This window comes from Phacochoerus africanus, chromosome 5, assembly GCF_016906955.1.
Source record: "Phacochoerus africanus isolate WHEZ1 chromosome 5, ROS_Pafr_v1, whole genome shotgun sequence".
Classification (NCBI taxonomy): Eukaryota; Metazoa; Chordata; class Mammalia; order Artiodactyla; family Suidae; genus Phacochoerus; species Phacochoerus africanus.
The window spans coordinates 72,844,991-72,858,730 of NC_062548.1; the positions used below are offsets into that span (position 1 = coordinate 72,844,991).

Genomic DNA, 13,740 nt, shown 5'->3' on the forward strand with positions numbered 1-13,740 from the left:
GTCTCCTCCCCATGCCTCAGGTCTGGCACATTTAGTTGAATTTGTGAGGAACACAGTACAGAGTTGGTATTATGCATGTTGTGGTAGGAAGAAAGTCACCAAGACAAGTGATGGGGGAAAAAAAAGAGTTTGAAAAAAGGAAAGCACATTCTTTTCTTACAATAGCAAATCACTTTGTTGACGAGAGAAAAGGAAGAAAATACCATTTTTTGTTGGGCCTACTGATTACATAGGTATCATCTTACCTTTTTTTCTTTTTGCTTTTTTTTTTTTTTTTTTTTTTTTTTTGCTTTTTAGGGCCACAGCCATGGCATATGGAAGTTCCCAGGCTAGGGATAAAAGCAGAGCTACAGTTGCCAGCCTACACCACAGCTACAGCAACGTGGGATCTGAGCCAGGTCTGCCACCTACACCACAGTTCTCAGCAACACTGGATCCTTAACCCACTGAGCGAGACCAGGGATCAAAGCCCCATCCTCATGGATCCTAGTTGGGTTTGTTAACCACTGAGCCGCAAAGAAAACTCCTAATTTCTTATGCCTCTTATAACTATGAAATATTTTATACTATCCCCACTTTTCCCAAAGTCACATAGCTAACAGCTTTCAAGCTGCGATTCAAACCCTGGGTCTTTCTGCTATATTCCACCACCTTTCATAAACTCAGGAAAAGAAAACCCTTTAGAAGAAACAAAGTAACAAGTAAATTAATATTGCCCAAATGGAGCCCACAGATATCCAGGGGGTGCTGGTTACAGCCAAATAGGGAGGATATAAATAAATAAGCATAACTTCCTGGACAAAGTTAGTTCTGAGTTGAATTCTGGAGGAGGTGCAGGCCGTAGATTGACAAGAGTAATAAAAGCATTAAGGAAGGAAGGAAGTCACGTGGCAAGGAGACCAACTTAGTTGAAACAGAAGAGTTTCAGGAAAAAGCAATGAGAGCTGAGGAGGAGGGAGCAGTTGTTAAACTCAGCAGGCATTTGCTAAGCCTCAGCTCTGCACAAGCTACTGGGGCGGGGCGGGGGGGGGGGAGGGCTGGGGATGTAGGGTCTCAGCAGGAAGAGAAGAGGAGGGTGTCTGAGCCATCACCGAATACAGGAAGAATGGGAGTATCTGAGGAATAATGAATAGTAACAAGTGGTACAGGATGAGTAAAGGGAGTAAAGAAGCTGACAGCAGGAAGGCACTATGTGCTCTTTAGCAAAGGAAGGATCTGAAGAAACCATGCTTTAGAAACATTAGCTGGTAGTAAGAAGTACCAGAGAGGAAGGGATGGAGTTTGATGAAATAGCTGAGAGGCTACTGCCATAATCCAGGCACAAGGAAATGAATGCCTGGACCAGTGACAGAGAAAATGGAAAAGAAGTTCTCCCTTCAAAGTGTTCCAGTTTAGGAGTTCCTGTCGTGGCCCAGCGGAAACGAATCCGACTAGGACCCATGAGGTTGCGGGTTCCATCCCTGGCCTCACTCAGTGGGTTAAGGATCCGGTGTTGCCATGAGCTGTGGGGTAGACGGAAGATGCGGCTCAGATCTGGCATTGCTGTGGCTGTGGTGTAGGCTGGCAGCTGTAGCAGCTCCGACTGGACCCCTAGTCTGGGAACCTCAATATGCTGCGGGTGAAGCCCTAAAAGACAAACAAACAAACAAACAAAATGTTCCAGTTTACACACTAGTCTTTAGCTTGGGTAATGTGACTGTCCTTGAGAAGGTCCCTGCAAAAACAGACAACTCAAATCTGAAGCACAGCTCCTCTACGGCGATTGCTTGAGAACTTTTGCAAAGGAAGGAGCTCTGCTCCATGGCTCTCCCAAGAACCTGTAGATTAAGAAGTTGGAAAGAACACTATATACAAAAATAAACTCCAAATGGATTAAAGACTTAAGTGTAAGACCCGAAACCATAAAACTTCTAGGAGAAAAACATAGTGCGCTCTTTGACATCAGTTTTAGCAATATTTTTTTTTGAATAGGTCTCCTCAGTCAAGGGAAGCAAAAGCAAAAATAAACAAATGAAACTACATCAAACTGAAAAGCTTTTGCACAGTGAAGGAAACTGTCAAAATGAAAAGGCAGGCTACTGAACAGGAGAAGATATTTGCAAGTGATTTTCAGATGATATATCTGAAAGGGGGTTAATATCCAAAATAGCCAAAGGACCTATACAACTCAATATTTTTTTTAAAAAAAAAAGGAAACCATTAAAAATAGGCAGAGGGCCTAAATAGACGTTTTTCCAAAGAAACATACAAAGAGTCAACATATGAAAAGAGGCTCTCATCTTTAACATCACTGATCATCTGGGAAATGCAAATCAAAACCACGATCACTTCACACCTGTCAGAAAGGCTACTGTCAAAAGGACCACTCATAAGTGTCAGCAAGGGTGTGGAGAAAAGGAAACCCTTGGGCTCTGTTGCTCGGATGTAAATTGCTGCAGCCACAATGGAGAACAATATGGAAGTTCCTCAAAAAATTAAAAATTAGAGCTATCACATGATCTAGCAACTCTATTCCTGGGTGTTTGTTCGAAGAAGACGAAAACACTGCTTTAAAAAGATAGGCACAACGTTGTAAATCAACTATGCTTTTTTCTAAATTAAAAAATAAAAATATATGCACCCCTGTGTTCATTGTAGCATTATTTACAGCCGTCAATATATGGAAGAAACCTAAGTGCCCATTAACAGATGAATGGATAAAAAAGAGGTGGGGTGTGTGTGTGTGTGTATACATGCACGTACATACATAGATATATATACAACAATATATGTGTGTATATGTATATATACACAACAGAATATTACTCAGCCATACAGGAAAAAAGAATGAAATATTGCCATTTGCAACTACATGCCTGGACCTAGAGGGTCCAAGGGAAATAAGTCAAAGACAAATACTCTCAGAGTTCACTTATATGTGGAATCTGAAAAACCAAACAAATGACCAAACATAACTAAGCAGAAACAGAGTCACAGATATAGAGAACAAACAGGTGGTTGCCAGAGGCGGGGGGAGGAGGGAGAGCAGAGAAGTAGGTGAGGGAGGGTCAGAAATGCAAACTTTCAGTTATAAAATACCTGAGTCGCAGGGATGCAGTGACTGCAGGGAAGGCAGTCCATGGTTATGTAATCTCTTTGTATGGTAGCAGAGGGTTACTAGACTTGTCATGATGTTCATTTTGAGATGTGCAGAAACACCAAATCACTGCATTGTGTCCCAGAAACTAACATGGTGTGGAAGGTCATTTATACTTCAAAAACAAACAAACTCAGAGTTCCCATCGTGGCTCAGGGGAAACAAATCTGACTAGTATCCATGAGGACACAGGTTCAATCCCTGGCCTCACTCAGTGGGTTAAGGATCCGTCATTGCCGTGAGCTTTGTGTAGGTTACAGATGTGGCTTGGATCTGGCATTATTGCTGTGGCTGTGGTGTAGGCCAGAGGCTACTGCTTTCAAATCGACTCCTAGCCTCCTTTCTTAAGGTGACCTTTTTTCATTGTCCTCATCACTCTATTGATTTTGTCCTTTAACTATCAGAGGAAACCCCTATTTTTATTTTTTTATTTCCAGATTATTTTCTTTTCCTTTTGTTTTTGCATCTTAGGGTCGCACCAGCACCATATGGAGGTTCCCAGGCTAGGGGTCAAATCGGAGCTACAGCTGCTGGCCTACACCACAGCCACAACAATGCAGGATCCAAGCCGTGTCTGCCACCTACACTACAGCTCACCTACAAGGAATGTTTATTTGACAATGACTTCATATTTATCACTGTAGTACCCGAAAACATAGTGAGGCAGATGAGAGTTAAGGAGAAATGCTCAGGGATAATGTTGCTTGAGTTTCCATTGTGGCGCAGCCGAAACGAATCCGACTAGTATCCATGAGGATAAGGGTTCGATCCCTGGCCTCATTCAGTGGGTCAGGGATCTGGTGTTGCCAGGATCTGTGGTGCAGGTCACAAATGCAGCTCAGATGCCAAGTTGCTGTGGCTGTGGCATAGGCCAGCAGCAGTAGCTCCAATTCAACCCCTAGCCATATGCACGGGTATGGTACTAAAAAGAAAAAAAAAAGAAAGAATGATGTTTCTTGGTATTCCCTTGTGGCACAGTGGGTTAAGGATCCGGTGTTGTCACTGCTGTGGTTTGGGTCACTGCTATGACTCAGGTTCAGGTTCAGTCCCTGGCCAGGTAACTTCCATATGCTATGGGTCCAGCCAAAAAAATAAAAAGAATCATGTTGCTTTATAAAACCCTTAAGAGCAAAGAGTATCATATATCTTTGTGTGGTATTTCATCTTCTGTGTAATACAAAATTAATATTACTGCTTGATGGAATGAATAAAATAACTATTTAGCTAATGAATCCTAACTATTCACAGAAGATGACAGAGTTGCAGTTTTTTTTTTATGTGTGTGTGTCTGTGTGTTTTTTAGGGAAAGCAAGTTTATTTAGAGAAATACACATTCCATATGCAGAATGCAGTCCGTCTTTGAAGGCGAGAGGGGCCAATGGTAGAATTTCAATCGGAATCTCAATTTCAAAGAGAAATGCATTCAGTGCCCCTTTGCAGCCACAGAAGAAGTTGTTAAATATGACGTGAAGTCATCTAAGTCTCACCACACTTTCCCTGTGTGGGTGCCAACACGTTGGACTGAAGCCCTTTGTTGCTGTGGAGAGTCCGCCACCTCTGCCGACTTGTCCTCAGGAATGTCGTTCTAGAAATAAACCAGCTTTCTCCCTGGGGTCTCTGAGTCATACATAGAAGTTAATTCATTGGAGCAACGGGCTTTTCTTAGGCCCTTTGTAAAAGTATTTCAGGGAGTCCCTCATGGGGAGGCAGAAAAAAAAAAAGTCGGGTTCCTCTTCAGTTTCTTTCCAGCTCTTGTCTCATTTCCTCTCTTGATGCTTCCTCCACTGCCTTATATTTGGCTTTTACTGACAAACTTGAACTCCAGACCCAGACCCCAATTCCTGAGTTAGTGTTGCCTGAAGAAGGAAGTAGACCAGCAAAGTCTCATTTCCCCACCTACCTAGTTCCGTTCCTTCCGATTTGGAGTCAGATCCACTTCCCCAGACCATCCCTGTCTTCTTGGCCGCTAATCACACTTGTGAGATATAGTATGTCCATGGCAAACTTGTATAATCTGTGTCAGAGGTGGAGCTCAGGAATTCATCTTTTTTTTTTTCTTTTTAAAATTTATTTTTGGAGTTCCCATCGTGACGCAGTGGTTAACGAATCTGACTAGGAACCATGAGGTTGCAGGTTCGATCCCTGGCCTTGCTCAGTGGGTTAAGGATCTGTCATTGCCATGAGCTGTGGTGTAGGTGGGAGATGTGGCTCTGGTCCCGCAATGCTGTGGCTGTAGCGTAGGCTGGCAGCTACAGCTCCAATTCGACCCCTAGCCTGGGAACCTCCATATGCTGCAGGTGTGGCCTTAGAAAAGGCAAAAAGACAAAAAAAAAGAAAAGAAAAAAGAAGGAAAGAAAGAGAAAAGAGCTCTAAAATTTATTTTTTATGACAGAGGTAATAAATGAATACATTTTTCACTATGAAATGACAGCATAAACTTGAAGTCCCCCTTATTACTAAATATTTAACTTGTATTGCCCTGTTAGTTTTTGGCTGTTTTCATATTCGAGGATGTTTCTGAAGTACAAGAAATACATAAATACAATAAAATTCAAACACTGTAGGAGTATGAATAGTAAAAATGGAGTATATCTCAGAACTCCATCCCATTTCCACTCCTGTCCACTATTAACAGTTTGATGGTAGCCTTCCAGAGACTTGTAAAAGGCATTTCCATACATATGTGTGTCCTGAGGCTAACAGTCTTGTTTATCTATAAATGGGTTTAAACCATACATCTGTTCTAGAACTTTCTTTATTCACTTACTACCTCCTAGCTTTCCATGTCAGTACACTTAGCTCTACTTTGTTTGTTAATAGCTGCAAAATACTCTGTAGTCTGTGCCACAGTTTATTTAAACACTCCCCTGTAGATGGGCATGGAATTGCTTCCTGTTTGGGGTTTTGAATATTTGTTATCCCAACAATGCTAAACTGAACATCTTTGCATATTATCCAAGAATATCTCTAGGCTAGCTAGCTAGAGGTAGAATTTATGGGTCTATTTAAAATTTGGTATTTTTCAAAATTTGCAATTAAATAATTAAACACGTGAACCACCGTTTCCCTTTCTTCTGCAGAGAGCGCTATCCTGGGAACTGACATTGACCTTCAGACTATAGACAATGATATTGTCAGCATGGAGATTTTCTTCAAAGCCTGGCTGCAAAACAGTGGAACAGACCGAGAACATGTCCACCTTCTTCTTCCTTCGCGGAGTTTCAGCAACATTTCCAGAGCCAGAGATAATCCAAGTACACATCCCCCAAAGACATAGTATATAGACTGTGATTATCCTAGTCTAGGATTAGGACTCTAGACTGGTAAATCATCAGAATACACAGTAGCTGAGGTTTAGGATCAGAGGAGGATCGGATGAGGCTGTTCAGTGTTAAGTAGGAGGAGTAAGAAAAGAATTTCTAAAAAATAACCACAGTTGGAAAACCGAACCTAATTGAGCCCAGACAGCATGGTTAGCCCAGTTAGTTTCAGCCTGAAGACACACCCTTAAATATAATAAGGCATCAGCTACACTCCATAAGAACACAATGAGTCATATATTTCTCAAGTTTTCCTTTTTGATGTGGCAGATGTTACTGACATTATACTTTGAGGTAAGCTGGTACTTTAACAATAGCAATAGGGTCTGTGAGGAGAGGAAAAGACTCACAATTAAATAAAGATTAAATAGAAGTCTTCTTGATTGGAGATACCAAATTGAAAGGAACCAAAGCAGCTACAGAGAAAGCCCCAGGGCGGAGACAAAGAGTAGCCCTAGGCTGTGTTCACAAAGTATGTTTTGGAGGTTGTGGGAACCACGAGATCAATCTGGCATCCCAGGCGTTCCAACAAGGTCCTGGATATTGTTCTGGCTGGCAGCGATACCTAATTCAGGTCCCACTGGATTGTAGGGATACAGCCATTTCTAGTCTCCATCCCCTTTGAAGGTTGGCTTGGGACCTGGACGGCAGGACCTGCAAATGGACCCATCAGTCGTCAGCCACAGCTGCAAAGGGAAGAGGCTAAATTGCGTCTTCTCCTTTAGGGGTGGGAGCTTAATGAGGAATATGGGTACAGACTTCCACCCCCAAAGGGAAAGACACATCTCAGTCCTTTCTTTCTGAGGATAGCAGTCAGGTTCTTTTTTTTTTTTTTTTTGTGCCTTTTTTTAGGGTCGCACCCACAGCATATGGAAGTTCCCAGGCTAGGAGTCAAATCAAAGCTCCAGCCACAGCCACAGCCTCCGCAACTTAGGTCCAAGCTGCGTCAGCAACCTACACCACAGCTCATGGCAACACCAGGTCTCCAACCCACTGAGTGAGGCCAGGGATCAAACCCTTATCCTCATGGATACTAGTCGGATTCATTTCCCCTGCATCACAACGGGAACTCCCAGCATTCAGGTTCTTAACCTCCCTACCCCTCCCACACCTCAGTCTAGGGCCTGAGATGCTTTAACAACTTACCTTGATTTCACTGTCTTTTTTTGGTGTGAAAATTCTTCTTCCTAGGACCTCCTTTCCACCCTTTGTCCAAGGTTAATAGTACCAATGGCTCTGGGTCCCATCCTCTGGAATTTTCTTCTTGTCTATTTCCCCCCCAAGCACTGTGTTAACTCCTTTCCTTGCATTATCCCGTTTCATCTTCATACCAACAACATGATGTAAGTACTGTTTCCATATATCATTGAGTCTAAGATGCAGTCAATTATAAGAGAACACCATTATTTTATGTACCTAAGAGAAAAACTGTGCCTATTAAATGTGACACAGTGCTTTTTTACCATTAGAAGTATTATTTTATTCTTACTGAGAGAGTTCTTTTAGGTTAGAATAGTGAATAAGGGTTAAGAGTGTCTGCCTGGTCAATGTTAACTATAAGACACATGTAGAGATGGTAGTAAGTGGGAAAAAAATGTATCTTAAAATTAGTAACTATAATATTACCCCTTTTTGACAAATGAGAAAACAGAGACTTAGAGAAATTTAACATTTCCTCCAGGGCTACACAGAAAATTAATAGCCAAGCCAGAATTTGAAACGAGGCAACTCCATGGCCTATTATTAACCCTTAGGATTAGAAATCTGTATTTTGGGAGTTCCCGTCATGGCTCAGTGGAAATCTGACTAGCATCCATGAGATCCCTGGCCTCGCTCAGTGGGTTAAAGATCTGGCATTGCTGTTAGCCGTGGTGTAGGTCACAGACATGGCTCTGATCCCGCATTGCTGTGGTTGTGGCAGAGGCCAGCAGCTACAGCTCCGAATGGATCCCTAGCCTGGGAACCTCCACGTGCCACGGGTGCAGCCCTAGAAAGACAAAACAAACAAAAAAAGAAATCCGTATTTTGTACAATTGACTTCTCTCAGCCCAGAGAACAACTCATCAAACTTGGGTCTATGGCCTCCAGAGCCTAGGCCCTTACTCGCTATGCAACCTGACTCATGCTGGGCAATTGTGAGCCATAGGGCTGTCTTGTGCTGGGCACTGCTTTCATTAGGAGGGCTGGGGCCATCCAAAGCCAGCAAACAGCCTTTTTTTCTACTATTGCATGGCATTTGTCCATGGTTGCTTTGAGAATTTCTCTACTTTGCCCTCTGTTTTTCCATGGCTTTCAGCACCAGGGTCAGAGCCAGAATGCTTATCTCCATTTGCAATCTTTTTTTGGAAATCCACAGGTCTTCGGGGTAGGTAGTAAAACTTAGATCCTCTTTGGCCGAGGAGGTCACTAGAATCCAGGTGCTCAGGCACAACTGGAATGAGGTCCAAAGAAAGCAGGCCTCCTCTGGAGTGGGTGTGACCCACACAAGGGTTTATACAAGCACAATAAAGACCATATTATAGTTATCCACTGTTTTAAAAACTGATGCAGGAGTTCCCATTATGGCTCAGTGAATTAAAAATGCAACTAGTATCCATGAGGATGTGGTTCGATCCCTGGCCTCATTCAGTGGGTTAAGGATACGAGGTTGCCACAAGCTGTGGTGTAGGTCACAGATACGGCTTGGATCTGGTGTTGCTTCTGGTGCTGCCTTCAAAAAACAAACCAAAAACCCCTAGTATCAGCTCCATCCCCAGAGACCTCAGTTTTACTGGTATGAGGTAGGGACCAGATATCGGTACCTTTTAGGAGTGCACTAGGTGATTCTTATGACAACCAGAGTTGAGATCCTCAGGCAGATGAGCACAGCTGTCTAGTCCTGAAACCTAGGGACCCAACAGTGGAGGAGTCAGACACAGAAGAAATGAGGAGGCTGGAGTCCTAGGCAAAGTTCCTTCTGACTTCCTGGACTCCAGGACATGCATGGCCAACAGCTCTCTCACCCAGAATTGATGTCTATGCTGGGCCCAGAAGAACTGGCCAGATCTGACATCTATTCTAGCATCCTATTTTTTTCTACGTTATTTCTACTTTAGTTTTTATCTCATGTTGCAGTTACTACAGTCATTTCATAAATCACTAACATCAACTACTCACCTTCTTACAAGTACACAAACATGCATATATGCATAGTTTGTTAACAGTGATGCTTGAAAAAAATGCACAACCTAAAAGTTGAGAGTTTTTTGTTTTGTTTTGTTTTGTCTTTTTAGGGCCACGCCCATGGAATATGGAGGTTCCCAGGCTAGGAGTCAAATCAAAGTTCCAGCTGCCAGCCACAGCCACAGCAACGAGGGATTCAAGCCAAGTCTGTGACCTACACCACAGCTCATGGCAATGCTGGATCCTTAACCTGCTGAGCAAGGCCCAGGGATCGAACCACGCATCCTCATGGATACTTGTTGGGTTCGTTAACCACTGAGCCATGACGGGAACTCCAAGAGTTATGTTTTTTTTTGGTGGACAAAACTGAGGACTTAAGCAAGGGACTCAGCCTCTCAGATAGCTATAAGGGACTACTCCAAAGAAGTAAGGAAGGAGCCAGGGTATATAGGAGTTTTTGCAATAAAGACCAGGTAGTTGGAGCATCAAAAGATTACTGTTGGAGTTCCCGTTGTGGCACAGTGGGTTGATGATCTGGCTTATCTCTGTGGCATTGCTGGTTCGATCCCTGGGCCCAGCGCAATGGGTTAAAGATCCAGCATTGCCACAGCTGAAGCTCAGATTCGATCCCTGGCCTTGAAACTTCCATATGCTGTGAGTGCAGCTGAAAAGGAAAGAAAAAAAAAAGAAAGAAAGAAAGATCACTACTATTTAAAGAAAACCAGACATCTCAAGGAATTTAGCGCTTTTCTTTGTATAGGAAGATGCAGGAGTCTGGGCTCACTGAAATCATTCCTTTGATATGCACCTCAGCTATCTGGGGCCAGTTTTCTGCTTTTATCCACCCTGGAAACCCCTCAGGGTCCACAATTAGGGGGTGACTGCAGTGTCTGAGGGCTTGGCGGCAAGCAGCCCTTTGTCTCCATCCTGAGTTCCCTCAGGCCCACCATGCAGGTGTCTGTAGTGGCTTGATGGGTGCAACATCTTTTGTTTACTGATATGGTAGGCCACATTTTTTTTATTGACAGTCCCTCCCTTTCAGACCTGATATACATTTTATTGAAGATCTTTGTAATATCAAGAATTCAAATCTAGTGCAACAGAGCATTGTACCCTGTGGCATGTGAACATACCTACTGGAGCAGAAGCTTAACACAAAAGAGTATAAAACTTCTATGGGAGTTCCCGTCGTGGCTCAGTAGTTAACGAACCAAACTAGGAACCATGAGGTTTTGGGTTCGATCCCTGGCCTCACTCAGTGGGTTAAGGACCCTGTGTTTCTGTGGCTGTGGTATAGGCCAGCGGCTACAGTTCCAATTTGACCCCTAGCCTGGGACCCTCCATATGTTGTGGGTGTGGCTCTAGAAAGAGAAAAAAAAAAAAAAAACCTCCATGAATAACCCATCCATAGTTGAAGCCCCCTCAGAACTGGTGTCTAGTGCCACAGTGATGCTCCAAGGCCCAGAAGGTTCTATTCATTTAGGGAATTAAGAAGTAAACTATTTCAGGAACTTATTCCTCCCCCTTCCCCGAATGTCCCCAGAAGAACCCTCAGAGAAGCAGCAGCTGTCAGCTGACTGCCTAACTTCTGCTTTCCTGCTCTTCCTTCATCCGACCTGCCATCTTGCCAAAGCTTAGCCATAGGGAAGCAGCAGGGGCAGGTTTTCCTTCTGTGATTGCCAAAGGCCCTGCATATTGCACTGTTAGCTGCCTCCTCCACAGGGGAGACATGTTCCTCTCAGCTTCCATCACAAGCCGGATCTCTCACTCTGAGGCAACCACTCAGCCAGCCCAGCAGTAAAACAAGAAAAAAAAAAATCATGTCAGACCCAGAAAATAAGTTACCAGTTTGTGTGGAGCCATGCCGTCGCTGGACTGCTCTGCTTTCCCAAACTTGTCGCTGTTTCCTCTTGCCACCCCCTGCCTCCTCCCAGCTCTGCCTCTCCCGGTGGAGGTGGAAGGGGTGGCAGATGTTCTCTCTGAACCACATAGCCTGAGGTAGCTGGTAACGAACCTCCCCCCATGCTGTGTTTTTATCGTAGTGTGCCTGAAATGCGATCTCCAAGAGCGATTTCTCAGCCCGTCCCTACTCCCTGGCACAGCTGATGGCTGCTCGAGAATGGATGACCCCAAAGGAGACTTCAGCACACTCTACCAGATGGTTTCCCAGCCATCAGCCTGTCGTTACCCAGTCATCAAGCTCCGGGTGATCAAGTATGGTCCAAGAGAACCTCCCCAGCCCATGCAAACACGTATTCCTGTTGGTTCCACAGACCAGAGGTAGAGGGCAGCCCCAAGGGTCAGGCAGCGGGCAGTTAGTTCCAAAGCAACAACCACAGGTATGGGAATGATAGACCACAGCAACGCCGGATCTGAGCCATGTCTGTGACCTACACCACTGGTCACGGCAACACCAGATCCTTAATCCACTGAGCAAGGCCAGGGATCAAACCTGCATCCTCATAGATGCTAGTCAGAGTCATTAACCACTGAGCCACGACAGGAACTCCGAATGCTACCTCTTCTTAAATGCATTTTCTGTCTGTGCCTTGCCACAGAAGACTCAGACCTGGGATCAGATGGTTAACCTACTATTGTGTAATATGGTTGCTGCAGCAGAAATGAATGGAATAGGATGAGTTTAGGAGAGGAAGTACCCATCAGAGTCTTGAGGCCTCATAATGGCTGTACCATTCATTGTTTAATAGGCTTTGAGACTGCCGTGTGCCACGTACCTTGCTAGGTGATGGTCGTAGTAGGAGAATAAATCACAGGTCCTCACTTAAAGGACTTACTTCACAACAGGGTCTTAGACTTAAGCTGAATTTAAACAGATCTGCGTTGAGGTTCTGGGTATCACTGAGGAGACTTGCACTGCCATTGTCTCTTCCCAGGGCTCTAAAATCCGGGGGCGTCTGTGAATCATTGACATACGGACTCCCATTCATCCTCAGACCCACAAGCTGTTGGCAGCTGGACTGGGATGAGCTAGAAACAAATCAGCAGCATTTCCATGCTCTGTGTCACAGCCTCCTGGTGAGTACCCATATCACCAGGTGAAGAGGAGGAAGAGGGTTAAAGTACCAACCACAGAAAAGCAGCCAACTTAATCCTGCCCTGAACCCAAACCTGAACCCAAACTGGACACACTCCAAAATGTGGGTTAAATATGACTCGCCTTTGTTGGTTTCATGCTATAGAGAATAACTCCTGAATTCAGTTATATGGCACTAAACTTAAAAATCCCTGATTTTGGAGTTCCCATCTTGGCTCAGTGGAAGCGAATCCAACTAGGAACCATGAGGTTGTGTGTTCAATCCCTGGCCTCACTCAGTGGGTTAAGGATCTAGCATTGTGGTGAGCTGTAGTGTAGGTTCAGACACAGCTCGAATCTGACGTTGCTATGGCTCTGGCATAGGCCAGCAGCAATAACTCCAATGAGACCCCTAGCCTGGGAACCTCCATATGCTGAGGGTGCAGCCCTGAAAAGACAAAAGAAAAAAAAATCCCTGATTTTGTACATCTAAATGGCAACAGGGGATCTTCCATAGTAACTGTATTTTAAACCCTGTTTTCTTCTATCACTGTGGTGGACATTATAGTTTATTTCAATGGAGAGCACTGAGTCTGTGCCAGACCTTGTGTTAAGTCATGGATATTCAGTCTATTATGATAGACATTATTTATGGTCTCAATAAACTTGCTTTCTAATGGAAGAGACAGAATTAAATATGTATATTCCTCTTGTAAATTATAGCTGATTTACAATGTTGTGCTAATTTCTGCTGTACAGAAAAGTGACCCTTTTTTCTGTTATCTTCCATCATGGCCTATCCCAACAGACTGGATGTAGTTATCTGTGCTATGCAGTAGGACCTCGTTGCTTATCCATTCTCTTTTTTTAAATTTTTTTTATTATAGTTGATTTTTAATGGTTCTGTCAATTCCTGCTGTACAGCAAAATGACCCAGCTATACATATATATACATTCTTTTTCTCATATAATCTTCTATCATGTTCTGTCAGAAGTGATTGGACATAGTTCCCTGTGCTATACAGCAGGAAGGACCTCATTGCTTATCCATTCTAAATGTAATAGTTTGCATTTACTAATCCCAAGCT

At 43.7% G+C, this 13,740-nt stretch overlaps 1 protein-coding gene across 1 annotated transcript in view; it reads left to right on the forward strand.

Annotated features, from left to right (window-relative positions):
• M1AP (meiosis 1 associated protein) overlaps window positions 1-13,740 on the forward strand; it is a 73,776-nt gene that overhangs the window by 39,288 nt on the left and 20,748 nt on the right. The window contains exons 4-6 of the mRNA XM_047781693.1: window positions 6,217-6,390; window positions 11,661-11,832; window positions 12,513-12,654. Coding sequence (XP_047637649.1) covers window positions 6,217-6,390; window positions 11,661-11,832; window positions 12,513-12,654 — 488 coding nt within the window. The remainder of the gene's footprint in view (window positions 1-6,216; window positions 6,391-11,660; window positions 11,833-12,512; window positions 12,655-13,740) is intronic.